Genomic DNA, 19,387 nt, shown 5'->3' with positions numbered 1-19,387 from the left:
TTAGCAGGAGAATGGAATGAAAAGTTTATTTTTCTCTGGTTCTCCCCTGTGAAAACACCTTTGTTTATTTTTTGAGAAAAGCGAGAAAATTGGAAAAGGAAATATGAACATGATCATGTTTGATTTTGCTTTAGACTGTTGGCAATCAGACTGTAGAGTACATAAAAGAAAAGATAAAAGGATAAGTTTATATTTTAAACATTATCATACAAATTATATAGACATTTCGTTGAGAAATAAACTAATCCAACCTGTATATATATTTGTTGATTATTTATAAACTACAACACATAATTCCCTTTACTGAAATCACATGCATTCTTAATGTTTTGAGAGCAAGTTGACATTATTACTCATTACTTCTATCCAAAACTTTATGCAAGTTGAATGCAGCTGTATCTCAAAATCTTTAAAAGCCTCATTCTTATCACTAATCACATTCAGTTACACTTGGAATATTTTCATTTAGCACAGTTCATCCCCAAAAAAAAAAAACTCCGAGCAACATACAGCCAGAACATACACGACACATCCATGCAATACACCATCATATTAATTCGATACAACCTCAAAATAGAGTGAATCTCTGAGTCTCCAAATAACACATCAAGAAACACTTCATTCAAGCTTCCATACAAATCACCATAACTGATGCATCCTATAATATGCTCATAAAGCAACACAAGCCAAAGGTAACAAAGAAAATGGCTCCTCTTCTACTTTTTATCAGGCAGGTGTAGGTTTGTAGTCGATGACGATGACTTTCTCCAATGCAGGGAGGAAGTTGTTCGAAAATTCCACGTGCACTGGATGTGAAACGTACTCTGCAATCCCTTCAATGCTTTCAAAGGTTGATTCGAAGACATGAGTGAAACCTTGATGCATGTTCTCTATGCTCACATCCTTTCCCCTGCGTGCATAAACACAAGGTAAGATTACTATGTAAACTAAATAGGGCAAATTCTGCTGTAAAATTCTGCCAGTTGCGTTTAGAATTTAAATGTCCGCAAACACAAATAACAAAAGAGAATTAAGCAATTCATAGCTGAGAATAGTTAATAGTTTCCGGGTTTAAGCTCAAGTATATTACCATATTGAAAATGATTAGAAACGATAATGAATTTAAATAGAAATTTGGGGTCGATGCTTAATAATTTAATTTTATTTGTCAGAGGTCCATATCTACTACTTAAGCCCTATCTAACTCCAAAGAGACCCAATAATTACCAGAGGAAAATGCAAATTTGCATGTCTAAAGATTAATTACAAGGCAAAATAATGAAAAGTGAGGATATGATCAACAGTAAGACATAATATGTACCCCTTTCCCAAAGTTTGTTACTTTACAAAAACAAGTTCAGTAACTCAGGAGAAGACTATTCCTCTAAATTTGGCTAAGTCAAGAGTTTCCACAAACCAAAATAGTCGGTGTTCTCTTTCGAACTGTACGAAGAAAATGCCTCGGTGATGATAAACATTTGTCACCTAATGAAACACAGATCACCACAATAGATGTGATCTTAAATGATATGATCAAAAGATGTGCAGCTCTGCTATTAAAAGTGTGAAGGCTACATTGTAACTCAAAGAGATGTCATAACTGCAAACGTATCTTTTTCCTTGAAATTATATATCTCATATATATATATAGATATATATAGAGAGAGAAACTTATGTCAACTTAAGTGGATCATCCATCAAAGTTTCTATCCATTGATGAAAAGTCTCTTCATATGATGCGCGGATCTCTATGTATCATAAATAGATAAAAACTTTGGTGGATTCTAAGGTGACACCCTAGGCTCCCACCTAAGGACGCGGCCTAAAATAACATCATTTCCTAATTTTTTTTACGATCTGCTCCGTTAAACTTGATCTACAACGTTCTTAAACCCAAATACACCATAAAGTGCTATACTTTGCCTGAAGCTTCGAAATTCAGCGAGGACCGCCCGACGCGGTAGATGATTGGCCAATAAATACGATGCGTCGATCGTCGAATGTTTTCGTTGCGGGGAAAAAAACTAAAATGGTTCTCGACAACTTGATGTGCAGAATTTTTAGAGAGCATAAGGTGCTATACTTTGACCTTAAGGTGCTATACTTTGCCCATAAGGTGTTATACTTTATCATAAGGTGCTATACTTTGGCCATAAGGTGCTATACTTTCCCGTAAAGTGCTATACTTTGCCTGAAGCTTCGAAATTCAACGAGGACGACCCGACGCGGTGGATAATCGGCCAATAAACACGATGCGTCAGTAGTCGAGTGTTTTTGAGTGTTTTAGGGTTTTTTTGAGTGGGAGGAGCACCAGAAATATAGTTTATTTGATACTTTGGGTTTATAAATAAGTGATACTTTGGGTTTATAAATAAGTGGGTGTTGTATTTTGGGTGTATGGATCATAATGAAAGAAGGTGGGTTTAAAAATAAGTTGGAGTAAAACTTTGGGTTAAAAGAAGATTTTCCCTTATTATTATTATTTTTATTTTTTCTTGTCAACTCGGTTTCTGGTGACTTACGTTCTGGCTGAATTTCGCATTCAGACGTCAGCATTTAAAAGCCGAACTTGATGGCTCAGTTTCTATTAGATTCTTTGTCACTGTCTTAATTGTGCGCGCTTTCGTTGAGTTTCTTGTTGCCGGATTGCTTCATGTCTTCTTCAATGTTTTGCTAAAATTGATGTTTTTCTTTAGTCGGTCTTCTGCTATGCGGGTGTTTTGAGCGTTCATATATTAGCTGTGCGTGGCTGCTCGTCTTCTCGATCGATTGTGTTCGTATTTGATGATTTCGTTGGTGTGTTCGTGAGCGATCGATGGTTCCTATCTGCACAGCTCCTGATAGCTTCTAAACCCATCATAATGCTCATAATGCACTCCTAATCTCTTTTGAATTCGTCATAATGCTCAAAATGCTCATAATGCTTGATGAGAGCAGTTGTCTTCAACAACGTTTCTATTGTGGGGGCGCCATCTTTCAACTCGAAATTTTCTTTCCCTCACCAATTGTATACAACTGCGTCGCGGCCGCGACGATCGGACGGTTTTCCATTCCTAATTTTACATTAATGTAGTTAGCATACGTGATCAGTAAATATCAGTTCTATACACCACATGAAACTCTTCGAAGGACATCTTTTGTTGTTGTGGAATAAGCACACCAAGCCCTATTAACGTACTAACAAGAGGTGAAGAAATGCTATAGTGAAGAGATTGATATTATATTATTATTCATGCATATGCATACCGTATGTTCCAAGAGAAAAAAAAAATGAATTTTCGGTTTCCCTCATCTTGCAATTGTTTCCAATTCACTAATTATTTGATCCGAGTTGAAAATCATATAAGGAGAAATGAGAATGTGATGCATGTACCATTAACAATTCTAAATCAGTGCAATCAATATATAATATCAGTGCAATCAATATCAATGCAATCAGGATATTGTAACAATGTAACCGTCAATAACATACCAGCACAACCGAAACACAGTGTTAATACGGTCAAAATACACCATCAATGCACTCCTTTAACACACACACCCTCCTCCCCCCTCAAAAAAAAAAGGGAAAAAAAAACTCTCTCGCCAAGACGCACAAGGCCCATATACAGAGGGGCTCCCCCCAAATTCAAAAGCCACCCTCCTCCCTCTCAAACCAATCCCCACACGCGCACGCACAAAAATGCTCCTCAAACGCACGCACAACCTCCTCCTCCTCCGCCGCCGCCTCTCCTCCTCTCCGTCACCACCCGAAGGCCCAAACTCCGGCGACCCCCAACTCGTCTCCGCCCTCTACTCCCTCCCACGTACTAACAAGAGGTGAAGAAATGCTATAGTGAAGAGATTGATATTATATTATTATTCATGCATATGCATACGTATGTTCTAAGAAAAAAAAATTGAATTTTCGGTTTCCCTCATCTTGCAATTGTTTCCGATTCACTAATTATTTGATCCGAGCAGAAAATCATATAAGGAGAAATGAGAATATGATGCATGTACCATTACCAATTCTAAATCAGTGCAATCAACATACAATTTCAGTGCAATCAATATCAATGCAATCAGGATATTGTAATAATACAACCGTCAATAACATACCAGCACAACCGAAACATAGTGTTAATACGGTCAAAATACACCATCAATGTACTCCTTTAAACCCCCCCCCCACCACAAAAAAAAAGAAATTCTCTCTCGCCAAGACGCACAACTGCACAAGGCCCATACACAGAGGCTGCCCCCAAATTCAAAAGCCACCCTCCTCCCTCTCAAACCAATCCCCACACGCGCACGCACAAAAATGCTCCTCAAACGCACGCACAAGAATTTATCAGCAAAAATGGCAGAATTTGGGAATTCAGTAGAGATTGAGGAGGATAGAGATAGTGAGACGGAAAGAGAGCAGAGATTGCTATAAATGCGAAATTTGTAGCTCTCGCTATCACAGTGAATGCATTTGTAGAACCATGGCAAATTATCACAAAGCCACATAAATCTTTTGGATGAGACGGATCTGTACCTTGTTGTGTTCATCCTGGATATTGAAGATCAAGTCCATGATCCTATTGTGGAGGAGAACTTGGAAAAAGCAGTTTTTTGGTCATAAGTCGACTCATTCACAGGCATAAGTCGACTTATGGTAAGTCGACTTATGTTCGTGTCGTAAGTCGACTTACGATCTGCTCTGGATTGTTGATTTTGGGCTCTGGCAAGTCGACTTATCAGGTCTGATAAGTCGACTTATGATCTCTTCTCCAGTTATCGTTTTTCGCTCTGCCAAGTCGACTTATGCAGACTGATAAGTCGACTTACGACGGGTTTTTTGGAAAGTTTAGGTTCCTATTTGCAGTCTGTTTGGGTTTCTGTTTTGGTATAAATACCAATACGATTTGAGGGTTTTGTAGGAGCATTTTGGGGGGATTTTGAGCAAAAAAAGAGAGATCTTTCTGAGCTATTTGTTAGGGTTATTGGTTGAGAGGTTGAGAGATTTGTTGGTGAGATTAGTTAGTTCGTTTGAGCGATTTGTAATCTCAATTTGTACTCTCCTTCTCTATTAGTAGAAACCCACCCCCTTCTTGCCCCGTGTTGCCGAACCACGTTAAAATTAGTGTTTGGTTTGTGCATTGATATTTGGTTGTTTTTGGCCTTCTTGGATCGGCGTTTGTTTTGGTTCCTCGGCGCCGCCGTCAGCACAACAAGTGGTATCAGAGCTCGGGCTACGCTAGGGCTATTTGGAGGAGTAGATCGCTTTGAAAGTTCATCTAGAGCTTCGTTTGGTGATAAAGGTGGGATCTTTTTGGTAAAAATCTCGTCTTTTTCAGTTTGGATCTATTTCTCGTTTGTTTCCGCATTGGTTTGGTGGTGCTTTGAGGATTATGGCCGAGAAAGAAGGAGTTGTGGGCAGTACTTCCGGCGTGAAGACCGTCCAAAGCTTGAATATCCACTCGATGAAGATTGACGTGGAAAAGTTCAATGGCACAAACAATTTTGGACTTTGGCGATGCGAAGTCATGGATGCGCTCAACGCGCAAAATTTGGAAGATACGTTGGAGTTGGTTGGGAAACCGGACAATATTGATGAGAAGGTTTGGAAAAATATGAATCGAACGGCGTGTGGTGTGAGTAGGTCTTGTCTCACTCAAGATCTAAAGTATGATGTGATCAATGAGACTTCTGCAAAGAAGATTTGGGAGATCCTTGAGAGCAAGTATTTAACCAAGAGTGTGGAGAATCGCTTGCATTTGAAGAGGAGGCTTTACCGCTTCCAGTTGAAGAAAGGAACCCCCATTGATGATCACATGAACCACTACACGAAGCTTTTTGCGGATTTGGCGAATGCAGATGTGGTGATTGAAGATGAGGGCAAGGCGTTGTTGTTGTTGAGTTCCTTGCCCGACGAGGAATATAAGATATTCGTTCTTACTCTTATTAATGGGAAGGCATCTCTTTCGTACAGTGAGGTCACCGCTGCACTTGTGAATTATCAACTTCGAAAGAAGGATAAGGAGACTTCGATTGAGCCGGTAGCGAGGGCGTTGGTCGCAAGAGCAAAGGGTCCAAACCGTAGTGGGAGGTCGCAGTCTAGAGGGGTACATCTTGGAGTTCATAAGAATCAGTGTGCCTTTTGCAAAGAGGATGGACATTGGAAAGCCGAATGCCCAAAGTTAGTTGATCGAGCCTGGAAGAATAAGGGAAAAGCTATTCAAGCTTCAGAGGCGAATGTTGTCAAGGCAAATGGCAACGATTCAGATTCGGATTCTTCGGGCTACTCGCTATCTGCACTACCGTCAGTTTGTGTTGCCTACTCTACAGAGTGGATGTTGGATTCGGGGGCTACATACAATATTTTCCCTAGGAGGGATTGGTTCTCCAGCTTTCAGGAGTTGGAAAGAGGGGATTTCGTGCTCATGGGGAATGATCACAAATGCTCTATTGGTGGTATTGGTACTGTTCGGATCAGGATGAGTGACGGGGTGATTCGGGAGTTGGTTGGAGTGAGGTTCGTTCCTCAGTTGAAGAAGAACATCATTTCACTTGGAGCTTTGGAGGCAGCTGGCTATAGTTACATTTGGGTCCACGATTGTGATGAAGGGCGTCAGAAGGAGAAATTTATATTATTTGCACGGAAGCATGGTGATTGATAAGGAGATGACGACTTCATCAGATTCGGCTAGACTGTGGCATTGTTTGGTGCTGGGGTATATGATTGGTAATGTCGTGTATTGGTTGTTGAGGAGTGCTATAACCTGCAGATTGAAGTCCTGTGAGCACATTGAGATGAGCAAGACCGTGGTGGAGTTTGGCACTCCTATCCATCGAGCGAGGGGTCTTTTAGGAGGTGTTCAGTCAGGCATTTGGGGGCCTTCCAAGGAGGCATCATTGGGAGATAATCGTATCTTGGTTTCCGTAGTTGATGATTGTTCTAGGCATTATTGCCTAGAAGTCAACAACAGTTGGAAGAAGTGTATTGGCAGAAAGGTAACTCGTTGTTTCAGCTTTGGTAGGGGTCTTTTCTTGCGTTTGTACCGAGCTCACGGCAGTAGGAGACACTTCATTGGTGTGGAGACTTTGGGGCGACGAGATGAGATGACAGTTTTGATGGGTCGTTCCTTTCTGGAGGAGAATCGGCGTTGGTTGTAGAGCATTGGTTCTGGAGCTTCAACATATTTGGATCATCTTAGTCACAGGTCGCCGACTGCTGCATTAGGAGTTATTGGATCTGGTGGAGCTGATTCAGATTTTGGGTTGCATCGGATATTTGGATACCCAGCATTTGGTCACATTAAGGATGTGAGATTTGATCCGATTGCACGTTTGGGGTTCGGAGGCTCAGTTGATTATCGTTTGGGAGCTTCTGATTTTGTTCTGAGCAGGTATGTCACTTTTGACTCTCGGCAGGTGGAGAGTGTTGATCAGGTCATTTGGATATCGCAGCAGATGAAGAGTGATGCTACTCCACGTTGGGTGGAGATTACTCCACGTACTCCAGATCATATTGCGTCATTTGGGATTCCAGCTGAGGTGACACAGGTTGGGAATCATTTAATTTCGGATGCAGATGATGGATTGGTTTTGGATTCGGTTGCAGCTGGTGGACATGATTTGGATACGGCCATTGGTTCACCTCATATGGAGGTGTTTGAATTGTATCAGTTTGGGACCGCTATCAGTTGCAGATCCGTCGGCGATATTAGGGAAGAGTTGCATAATTTTCTATTTGTTTAAGGGCCTTTGGAGGCCGTTTGGGTGAACTACGTGAAGGCTTGATTCCTTGGGCAAGAGGATACATAGGCAGTCTTTATGATGCAGCCGATTTGGTGAGCGACATCGACATTTGGGATGAGTGTTCGCACTCCCATTTGGGTCTCAACACGTGAGGTATTTGTTTGGTTGGTGTCGGCTCAGTTTTGGGAAAACTTCGCCGATGTGGAGAATTGTGGAGGAGAACATGGAAAAAGCAGTTTTTTGGTCATAAGTCGACTCATGCACAGGCATAAGTCGACTCATGCACAGGCATAAGTCGACTTATGGTAAGTCGACTTATGTTCGTGTCGTAAGTCGACTTACGATCTGCTCTGGATTGTTGATTTTGGGCTCTGGCAAGTCGACTTATCAGGTCTGATAAGTCGACTTATGATCTCTTCTCCAGTTATCGTTTTTCGCTGAGGTAAGGGTTCAAGGAAAGACCCCTTCCCAACCATAAAGGAAAAGGAAGTTTGGCCTTCATCCTCATCACAAAAACTCTCTCAAAGTGAGAGTGCCTACGCTGATCCATCTGCCAAGTCGACTTATGCAGACTGATAAGTCGACTTACGACGAGTTTTTTGGAAAGTTCAGGTTCCTATTTGCAGTCTGTTTGGGTTTCTGTTTTGGTATAAATACCAATACGATTTGAGGGTTTTGTAGGAGCGTTTTGGGGGGGGATTTTGAGCACAAAAAGAGAGATCTTTCTGAGCTATTTGTTAGGGTTATTGGTTGAGAGGTTGAGAGATTTGTTGGTGAGATTAGTTGGTTCGTTTGAGCGATTTGTAATCTCAATTTGTACTCTCCTTCTCTATTAGTGGAAACCCTCCCCCTTCTTGCCCCGTGGACGTAGGCAATTACTGAACCACGTTAAAATTGGTATTTGGTTTGTGCATTGATATTTAGTTGTTTTTGGCCTTCTTGGATCAGCGTTTGTTTTGGTTCCTCGGCGCCGCCGTCAGCACAACACCTATTCCTGTCAAGAACTTGGAATGATTATTGAGGTTTTGGATATCGGTACCGTTGTAGTTATTTTGAAGTCTCCTATTTTGCGGTTCTTATCTCCTCTTAAATCCAAGAAATCCAAAATGGCCAGCCTGGTGCACGAAGCTCCCGCCGTGTATGATGTTCCGTTTTGAAAATTTATTAGGTGCTCATTGAGTATCAAGATGGCATACACCACAACAATGCAAGTAGGTCATGCTGCACAAATGACACGCAAATGTGAAGGTGATGAAATTAAATAAATTATTTTGTAATATGAGACCTACTCCTGTTGGTCTAATATATGTCACTGTAGGCGTCTAAAAATACCTATAGGTATGAATATACCTATCTAAGTCAAAGAAGATCATCCAAAATCAAAAGAAGCAAAGGAACATGTGAAATAACATAGAAGAACAATATGAACACCCGCGATAGGGAACACTGACGCGCATAGGCGTGGCAATGGAAGGTGTTGTGCTCACAAACAGAGTAATGTGCCTATGGAAAGTTTTAGATCTCTTCGATATCTTTCCAACGCATCTTGGATCACCTCATTCCGACATCGGACGAGGAAGTTAGAGGCAAAATACCCGAGACAGCGCGAACGGTCTCGGAGGTGCGCGGCAGCAGCGACTGCCGCAGAAATGTATTGCATATTTAAGCCATGATATGATCCAAATCTGAAGAATCTCAAAAGACAAAAGTTGTAGGTCTCTTTGTCAGATTTCCAACTCATCTTAGATCACCTCATTCCGACATCGGACGAGAAAGTTAGAGCCAAAATACCCGAGACAGCGCGAACGGTCTCGGAGGTGCGCGTCAGTAGAGACTGCCACGAAAATGTATTGTACATTTAAGCTATGATATGATCCAAATATAAAGAAACTTAAAAGAAAAAGTTATAGATCTCTTCGTCAGCTTTCCAACGCATCTTGGATCATCTCATTCCAATATCGAACGAGGAATTTAGAGCCAAAATACCCGAGACAGCGCGAACAGTCTCGGAGGTGCGCGACAGACTTTACTGTCTCGGCCATAGAGTTGGTTACAACACGTTTTTTGACGGTTTTTTGGCTTCATAACTACTTGAGATCAACCATAAACGTGGGGAGATGGTTACAAACTGAAAGGAGACCCGCTAACATCATAAAAGGATGGTATTTAGGTAGTGAGACGATGGTTACAAAAGGGGGCTGATTAGAGAGCATCCGATCGAGCATTTGATGGAGCAATCCAGAGCAGATTGGAGTATAGAGCCTGGAGCTTTTGGTGAATTGGAGCAAGAGAGAGAGAGTCTTCCTTCTTCACAAACATCCTCAAGAAGCTTTTGGTGATTCCTAGAGATCTAAGCTCTGACTTGATCTTTAGAAGAGTGAACATCTTACATCGATAAGATATTCGCTTTAAATTCTTACTTCGATAAACGAAGGAAGAATTCTCAAAACCTTCACGATTCAATCAGAATCTGTGAATCGGTGGTCCATGGGCTAACGCACCCCCGGCACAAGCAAAGATCCCACGCAAGCAGCGATCCAAACAACGATCCTGCGTTGGTTTCTAAAAAGTTATAATTTTCCTTTTGTTGTGTAAAAGAGGTCTTATAAAAAGACTATTTTTTTTTGAATTTATGGTAATCGACCGAAGATATAATGAATTCTACAGTAAAACTAACTTTTGACGAAAACAAACTGGTGATCACAGTGGGAGCCAACGATCTCGCTGCCGAGATCGTCGTGTCGCAGCCGATCAAAATTCCAGTTGAATCCATGGTCGAATACGAGTTTGACCAAACCAAGTTTGAGGAATATCTCTCATCATCCTCTTCAAGATCTTCATTATCTCGTAAGTACAAGAGGATCTCATCATTGAAGAAGGCTTATACGCCAAAGAAGGCTAAAAGTGAAGACTCTCGCCCAATCGTTGTTGAGGCCTTGCCTCGCAACATTATCCCGGCGACCCCCAAAGCCGGAAGCTCTGCCCATAATGATTCCACCCTAATTAAGGAGTCGTTCGATCGAAGTTCGCCAACTCTGACGAAGAGGGCTCGTCAGAGGCGATGCCAACGCCGCGCTCGTCAATTGGCTAAGGCCTTGGAACAAACCGATGGAGTTCATTACTATGCAGACTTAGAATCAAGGAAACATCAAGTGGTTCAGTCGCCTCAACGTCAAATCACTCACATCTCAGTAAAACTTACGTCGGAGGAATGGACTCTTGTCAAAAGAGCCCGTTCGACCCTCAAAGAACGCATACAAAAGCGTATGGCAAACACCGCTCGTGCCCGTGCTCTTTTACAACAAAGACGAGAAGGAAAGAAGAAAACGGTGGCCAAAGAACCACCAAAATTCTACAAAGTTTGGATTCCGAAGTCTGGAGTTGTGCAAAATCAGCATTTGGAGCCCGTTAAGACTCCGCATCCGCAAGTGAGTGGTTCTAAACGTGTGACTCCTGACATAACCTTGGATCACTCAAAGGCAACAATAATTTGTCCTGAGAATGCCAACAAGGTTTTACACCCTCATAAGAAGATGTGTTCGTCAAAAGACATCGTTATGCCTGGGAGGTCATACCAACAAACGATAGGATTTTTCGGCAATCATACCGATGAATCGTACTATCAAGTTGTGGGTTTGAATAAATTTCGAAAGAGAACTATTCGAGAAATAAACTCTCATTGTTCCTGTGCGCGACTCATTAAAGCAGCATTGTTAGAATATAACTACGCCAAACGAGAAGTCATCCCGCAAAGAGTCTCAGTGTTCCAGAGGCTTTTCACCGAAATGTCAAAGCCCAGGCCGAGACGTTTCAACAAGAAATTTGCTATTCAAGAGGATGAATTCCCTGAAGTCACCATCAATGTGGCTGATAAAGGAAAATCTAAGCGGCATTCAAATGAATCAAACCCCGACTTTTCCCCGGGAGGAAAAGTCAATTCAAGAATTGCCCAACGGATGTCTCGACTCCAGTCAGGAGCTATCAGACGTAGAGATTACAAGAGAATGCATGAAGGAATGTCTTCAGAGGACGAACTATCGGACACTTGTTCTGCGATCGCTTCTGATGATACAATGTCTAGCACGGGACAAACCAAAGAAGTGTTCACAATCACTTCTGGTCAGTTGCTCAAAAGCTTCAAGAAGCTCTAGCGAAACAACATGAAGAAATTAGAGCTGAGATGAAGACAGAGATGGAGTTAGCTATCCAACAAATGAGAGAGTTGCTAACTCAACGACCTCAACCTCCTGAGTCCAGTCAGCGTGCTGAATCCAGCCGCCACACTCAGAATGTTGTAGATGACAGTGATCCAGAAGTGGATGAAGTCATTATGGCTGACATACCTCCCAATGACAATAACACTGGGGGTGGTTCAATAAATCCTCCCAATAACAATATTGGAGGTAGTTCAATTGCACCGCTTAATAACACTGGGGGTGGCCTAATTATTTCTGCTCAACATCACTCAGAGAGAGAATTGCACCGCTTAATAACACTGGGGGTGGCCTAATTATTTCTGCTCAACATCACTCAGAGAGAGATGAGGACAAGAAAATGCAAGACCTTAAAAACAAAGTCAATGCTTTGATGTCCGCTCAGAAAGTAAAGAAGACGGGTATTCCGTGTCCCTATCCAAGAAAATAGGATTCAATACCGTACCCGGCAAAGTTCAATCTGATTAACTTCACACCATTTGATGGAAAGAGCTCGCCTACTCAGCACTTGATTTATTTTAAGTCTTATTTGGGCATGATCTCTGGAAATGAGGCTTTAATGGTCCGGTCATTCGTTGGCAGCCTTCGTGGGCCCGCCTTCGGTTGGTACCGACGTCTTAAGCCAGGGAGCATCAATTGCTGGAATGACATAGAAAGTTTATTCCTCAGCAATTTCTTCGATGATGACACTGAAGTGTCAATCGGAACCTTTTTGGATGAGAAGCAAAAAGACGGAGAGTCAGTCGACAATTTTGTCAAGCGCTTCCGTAACAAGGCAATGAATTGCAGAGATCCTGTTACAGAGGAGTTCATCCTGCAAACATGCCATAATAATCTCTCCATCGATGTACTGGAAGCCCTGGGGGTCGTACCATCCAAAACTTAGAAAGATTTAAAAATGCGCGGTGAACAAGCTGAACACTTTCTTAAAAGAAAGAAAGCTGAGAGAAGCCGACCGATGACATTTGCAATCGTTGGGAACGCAACTCTCGATCCGAAGTTGTAAAAGAAGTATTCTTTCGAAAATGATGAAGCTCCAGCCATATTGAAATACCTCCTCGCCAATGATAAAATCGAGCTACCACCTATTAAAGATCAGGTGGGAGCTAACTAGCTAAGAGAATTACGGATCCAAACTACTGTGCGTACCACATAAGGGTTCTTCATCCCACCAAGATTTGTTTCGGACTCAAAAACAAAATCCAAGCCTTAATTGACTCCGGCGTCATAACGGCGAAACAAGCCAAGTAAAGACGACTCTAACTCCACTGGGTGCACGAGTATAAACTGTTTCCCCTCACTCCGAAGAGTATACGAGTATAAACTGCTTCTCAACACTCCAAAGAGTATACGAGTATAAACTGCTCCTCGATACTCCAATAGGTATATGAGTCTAAACTGTTTCCCACTCTTGACGGGAAGTTCCTGGAGAATTTTTACATATAATATTCTTAAGGATAACCCGGTCATGTAACTCAGTATGATGTTAGACCCAGTTTCGCGAAAGAAGCTGGGGGTGGATGGTTCATGTAACGGAAAGTTCTCGGAAGAATGATATATGTAATTTTCTTAGGGATAACCCGATCATTACAAACAAAGTGATAAACACTATATCCTCATGGTGATTTCCAAATACTATTTTGCTGAGATGAGATTCGATCACTTCTTTAGATCAATCTTCCCTCACAAAACACATATTTGGTCAAACCTTTAAACAGTTAGGACCAAAGCCAAAATCCCTCTCGATTCATCCCATGAACGAGAGGTCCACAAATTGAACGATCAAACATTTAAACAGTTAGGATCGTCTCAAGTCCCCATTTGGTCAAACCTTTAAACAGTTAGGACCAAAACCAAAATCCCCTCTCGATTCCTTCACTGAACGAGAGGTCCACAAATTGAACGATCAAACCTTCCTACAGTTAGGGTCGTCTCAAAACTTCCATCTGGTCAAACCTTTAAATAGTTAGGACCAAAGACAAAATCTCCTCTCGATTCCTTTCATGAACTAGAGGTCCACAAATTAAACGATCAAACCTTTAAACAGTTAGGATCGTCTCAAATTCTCATTTGGTCAAACCTTTAAACAGTTAGGACCAAAGCCAAAATCCCCTCTCGATTCCTTTCATGAACGAGAGGTCCACAAATTGAACGATCAAACCTTTAAACAGTTAGGATCATCTCAAGTTCTCATTTGGTCAAACCTTTAAACAGTTAGGACCAAAGCCAAAATCTCCTCTCGATTCCTTTCATGAACGAGAGGTCCACAAATTGAACGATCAAACCTTTAAACAGTTAGGATCGTCTCAAATTCTCATTTGGTCAAACCTTTAAACAGTTAGGACCAAAGCTAAAATCCCCTCTCGATTCCTTTCATGAACGAGAGGTCCACAAATTGAACGATCAAACCTTTAAACAGTTAGGATCGTCTCAAGTTCTTATTTGGTCAAACCTTTAAACCAGTTAGGACCAAAGCCAAAATCCCCTCTCGATTTCTTTCATGAACGAGAGGTCCACAAATTGGACGATCAAACCTTTAAACAGTTAGGATCGTCTCAAAACCCTATTTGGTCAAACCTTTAAACAGTTAGGACCAAAGCCAAAATCCCCTCTCGATTCGTTCCATGAACGAGAGGTCCACAAATTGAACGATCAAACCTTTAAACAGTTAGGATCGTCTCAAATTCCCATCTTGGTCAAACCTTTAAACAGTTAGGACCAAAGCCAAAATCCCCTCTCGATTCGTTCCATGAACGAGAGGTCCACAAATTGAACGATCAAACCTTTAAACAGTTAGGATCGTCTCAAATTCCCATCTTGGTCAAACCTTTAAACAGTTAGGACCAAAGCCAAAATCCCCTCTCGATTCCTTTCATGAACGAGAGGTCCACAAATTGAACGATCAAACCTTTGAACGGTTAGGATCGTCTCAAATTCTCATTTGGTCAAACCTTTAAACAGTTAGGACCAAAGCCAAAATCCCCTCTCGATTCCTTTCATGAACGAGAGGTCCACAAATTGAACGATCAAACCTTTAAACAGTTAGGATCGTCTCAAATTCTCATTTGGTCAAACCTTTAAACAGTTAGGACCAAAGCCAAAATCCCCTCTCGATTCCTTTCATGAACGAGAAGTCCACAAATTGAACGATCAAACCTTTAAACAGTTAGGATCATCTCAAGTTCTTATTTGGTCAAACCTTTAAACAGTTAGGACCAAAGCCAAAATCCCCTATCGATTCCTTTCATGAACAAGAGGTCCACAAATTGAACGATCAAACCTTTAAACAGTTAGGATCGTCTCAAATTCTTATTTGGTCAAACCTTTAAACAGTTAGGACCAAAGCCAAAATCCCCTCTCAAACCTTTAAACAGTTAGGACCAAAGCCAAAATCCCCTCTCGATTCCTTTCATGAACGAGATGTCCATAAATTGAACGATCAAACCTTTAAACAGTTAGGATCGTCTCAAGTTCTCATTTGGTCAAACCTTTAAATAGTTAGGACCAAAGCCAAAATCCCCTCTCGATTCCTTTCATGAACGAGAGGTCCATAAATTGAACGATCAAATATTTAAACAGTTAGGATCGTCTCGAGTCCCCATTTGATCAAACCTTTAAACAGTTAGGACCAAAGTTAAAATTCTCTCTCGATTCTTCCAAGGAACGAGAAGTCCACAAATCGAGCGGTCAAACCTTCCTACAGTTAGGATCGTCTCAAAACTCTCACTTGGTCAAACTTTCCTATAATTAAGACCAAAACCAAAATTCTCTCTCGATTCCTCCAAGGAACGAGAAGTCCACAAATCGAGCGATCAAACCTTCCTACAGTTAGGATCGTCTCAAAACTCCCACTTGGTCAAACCTTACTACAGTTAGGACCACAACCAAAATCTCCTTTCGATTCATTTTGTGAACGAAAGATCAGCTTTTGAATTGAATAATCAAACCTTATGACAGTTAGGATTATTCAAACCAGTCCAGATTCTCCAAGTGGAGACCCCACTTTGAGTTTCTTTTGCAATAGGAGATAGAATATAAAATTTCTCCTCTCCGATTTTGGGTTTATCTCTACCAACAAACAAGAGACCAGGAGATAGAATATAAAAATTTTTCTCTCTAATTTTGGGTCTATCTCTACCAACAAACAAGAGACCAGGAGATAGAATATAAAATTCTTCCTCTCCAGTATCGGGTTCATCTTTTTACCAAAAAGACGTAACCCATCAACATGTTCAAATCCATATTTTATACGTGGGGGACGTTATCCCAATCCCTTATTAGAGATAAATTTACGTCTATCACACGTCGCCGGATGGTACGTTTCCGTATTAACGACAAAACCTATGTATTCAACATCATAGCACCAAGTCTAAGAGAGTTTATTCTTTTAGCATAACGTTACATACAGAACGAACTTAAACAATCTGCATGCTAGCCCGATTCAAACGGTAGTCGGTAAAGGCTCATCAAACCCGTTGATGGCTGAGGGTTTGCCAAAAATCCTATAAATACGATAATCACTGACGCACCAGCTTTATTAGTTGGTCTCGTGACTTGAGTATACGACAAACTCAGGATAAAGTTCATACCTACAGATGAACCGACCTGAACAATTGGTCCTGCAGCATCGACACTCAGGACCGCTATGCTCCAACAACTTAAGAGCTTAAACTGTGTAGACTCCAGTAAACACACGATGATAAACTGTGTTAACGCCTGTCAACGCGTCAATGATTTTTGCCAAAATAAGGCTAAAAAAAGTCCAATGGATGATCTCAGGGGATTCAATTGCGATCCAGATATGAATTCCTAATGAAGACAATCAGTTCAACATCAGTTCAACGACAAGAGCTAATTCACAAATCAAAACATCAGTTTCAGTTCAAGATTTCGACAATGGTCAAGCGATAAACGCAGCACCGGAAGAGTTTTAGCTATTCTACAAAGCACTGAGTAGACTAAAAGATGAAGAAGTCAAGAGTTGAAGCCGTTCATAGGTTCTTCTACACGATCTCCTCAACTAAGTACTGAAGGGATTGCAAGTAAGACTCATCTTATCCAAAGTGTCCCAGACTCATTTATAAAAGAATAAGTCTGAGATACTTTGGAGGGGGTATCTGTAGGCGTCTAAAAATGCCTATAGGTATGAATATACCTATCTAAGTCAAAGAAGATCATCCAAACTCAAAAGAAGCAAAGGAACATGTGAAATAACATAGAAGAACAATATGAACACCCGCGATAGGGAACACTGACGCGCATAGGCACGGAAATGAAAGGTATTGTGCTCACAAACAGAGTAATGTGCCTATGGAAAGTTTTAGATCTCTTCGATAGATTTTTAACGCATCTTGGATCACCTCATTCCAACATCGGACGAGGAAGTTAGAGGCAAAATACACGAGACAGCGCGAACGGTCTCGGAGGTGCGCGGTAGCAGCGACTGCCGCGGAAATGTATTGCATATTTAAGCTATGATATGATCCAAATCTGAAGAATCTTAAAAGACAAAAGTTGTAGTTTTTTTCGTCAGATTTCCAACACATCTTGGATCACCTCATTTCGACATCGGACGAGGAAGTTAGAGCCAAAATACCCGAGACAGCGCGAACTGTCTCGGAGGTGCGCGTCAGTAGAGACTGCCGTGGAAATGTATTGCACATTTAAGTCATGATATGATCCAAATATGAAGAAACTCAAAAGACAAAAGTTGTATATATCTTCGTCATCTTTCCAACGCATCTTGGATTATCTCATTCCATTATTGGACGAGGAAGTTAGAGCCAAAATACCCGAGATAGCGCGAACAGTCTCGGAGGTGCGCGACAGACTTCACTGTCTCGGTCATAGAGTTGGTTACAACACGTTTTTTGACGGTTTTTTGGCTTCATAACTACTTGAGATCAACCATAAACGTGGGAAGATGGTTACAAACTGAAAGGAGACCCACTAACATCATAAAAGGATGGTATTTAGGTAGTGGGACGATGGTTACAAAAGGGGGGCTGATTAGAGAGCATCCAAGGGGGCTGATTAGAGAGCATCCGATCGAGCATTTGATGGAGCAATCCAGAGCAGATTGGAGTATAGAGCCTGGAGCTTTTGGTGAATTGGAGCAAGAGAGAGAGAGAGAGTCTTCCTTCTTCACAAACATCCTCAAGAAGCTTTTGGTGATTCCTAGAGATCTAAGCTTTGACTTGATCTTTAGAAGAGTGAACATCTTACATCGATAAGATATTCGCTTTAAATTCTTACTTCGATAAACGAAGGAAGAATTCTCAAAACCTTCACGATTCAATCAGAATCTGTGAATCAGTGGTCCATGGGCAAACGCACCCCCGGCACAGGCAAAGATCCCACGCAAGCAGCGATCCAAACAACGATCCTGCGTTTGTTTCTAAAAAGTTATAATTTTCCTTTTGTTGTGTAAAAGAGGTCTTATAAAAAGACTATTTTTTTTGAATTTATTATAATCGACCGAAGATATAATGAATTCTACAGCAAAACTAACTTTTGACGAAAACAGTCACATGGTGCTCGTTGAGCAACAAAGAATTTCTCATTCTGGAGGGATCACACCACTTTTTCTCTACTGTACACAGCCCGTAACCTTTCAAAATTTTCGTTTGGTTAACAGGAGAATGGAATGAAAAGTTTATTTTTCTCTAGTTCTCCCCTATGAAAACACCTTTGTTTATTTTTTGAGAAAAGCGTGTTTATTTTTTTGAGAAAAGCGAGAAAATTAGAATGGAATGAAAAGTTTATTTTCCTCTGGTTCTCCCCTGTGAAAACACCTTCTACGAAAACACCTTTGTTTATTTTTTGAGAAAAGCGAGAAAATTGGAAGAGGATTTATGAACATGATTATGTTTGATTTTGCTTTAAACTATTGGTAATCAGACTGTAGAGTACTTAAAAGAAAAGATAAAAGGATAAGTTCATATTTTAAACATTATCATACAAATTATATAGACATTTCGTTGAGAATTAAACTAATCCAACCTGTATATATATTTGTTGATTATTTATAAACTACAACACATAATTCCCTTTACTGAAATCACATGCATTCTTAATGTTTTGAGAGCAAGTTAACATTATTACTCATTACTTCTATCCAAAACTTTATGCAAGTTGAATGCATTTGTATCTCAAAATCTTTAAAAGCCTCATTCTTATCACTAATCACATTCAGTTACACTTGGAATATTTTCATTTAGCACAGTTCACACCCCAAAAAAAAAAAAATTCGAGCAACATACAGCCAGAATATACATGACACATCCATGCAATACACCATCATATTAATTCGATACAACCTCAAAATAGAGTGAATCTTTGATTCTCCAAATAACACATTGTTTGTGGGAAATTTCGTAATAAAAAGAATATAAGGAAAGAATTGCGTTTGATTTTATTCTCTCTAACTGTTTAGAAAAAGAATG

At 40.8% G+C, this 19,387-nt stretch overlaps 1 protein-coding gene across 1 annotated transcript in view; it reads right to left on the bottom strand.

Annotated features, from left to right (window-relative positions):
* Window positions 727-19,387, bottom strand: part of LOC109821852 (stress-response A/B barrel domain-containing protein HS1-like) — a 19,848-nt gene continuing 1,187 nt past the window's right edge. Inside the window, exon 2 of the mRNA XM_020388006.1 lies at window positions 727-910. Coding sequence (XP_020243595.1) covers window positions 727-910 — 184 coding nt within the window. The remainder of the gene's footprint in view (window positions 911-19,387) is intronic.

This window comes from Asparagus officinalis, chromosome 8 (assembly GCF_001876935.1).
Source record: "Asparagus officinalis chromosome 8, Aspof.V1, whole genome shotgun sequence".
Lineage (NCBI taxonomy): Eukaryota > Viridiplantae > Streptophyta > Magnoliopsida > Asparagales > Asparagaceae > Asparagus > Asparagus officinalis.
Note: the sequence above shows the minus strand (reverse complement) of the source record. Positions and strands in the feature narration are given on the sequence as shown.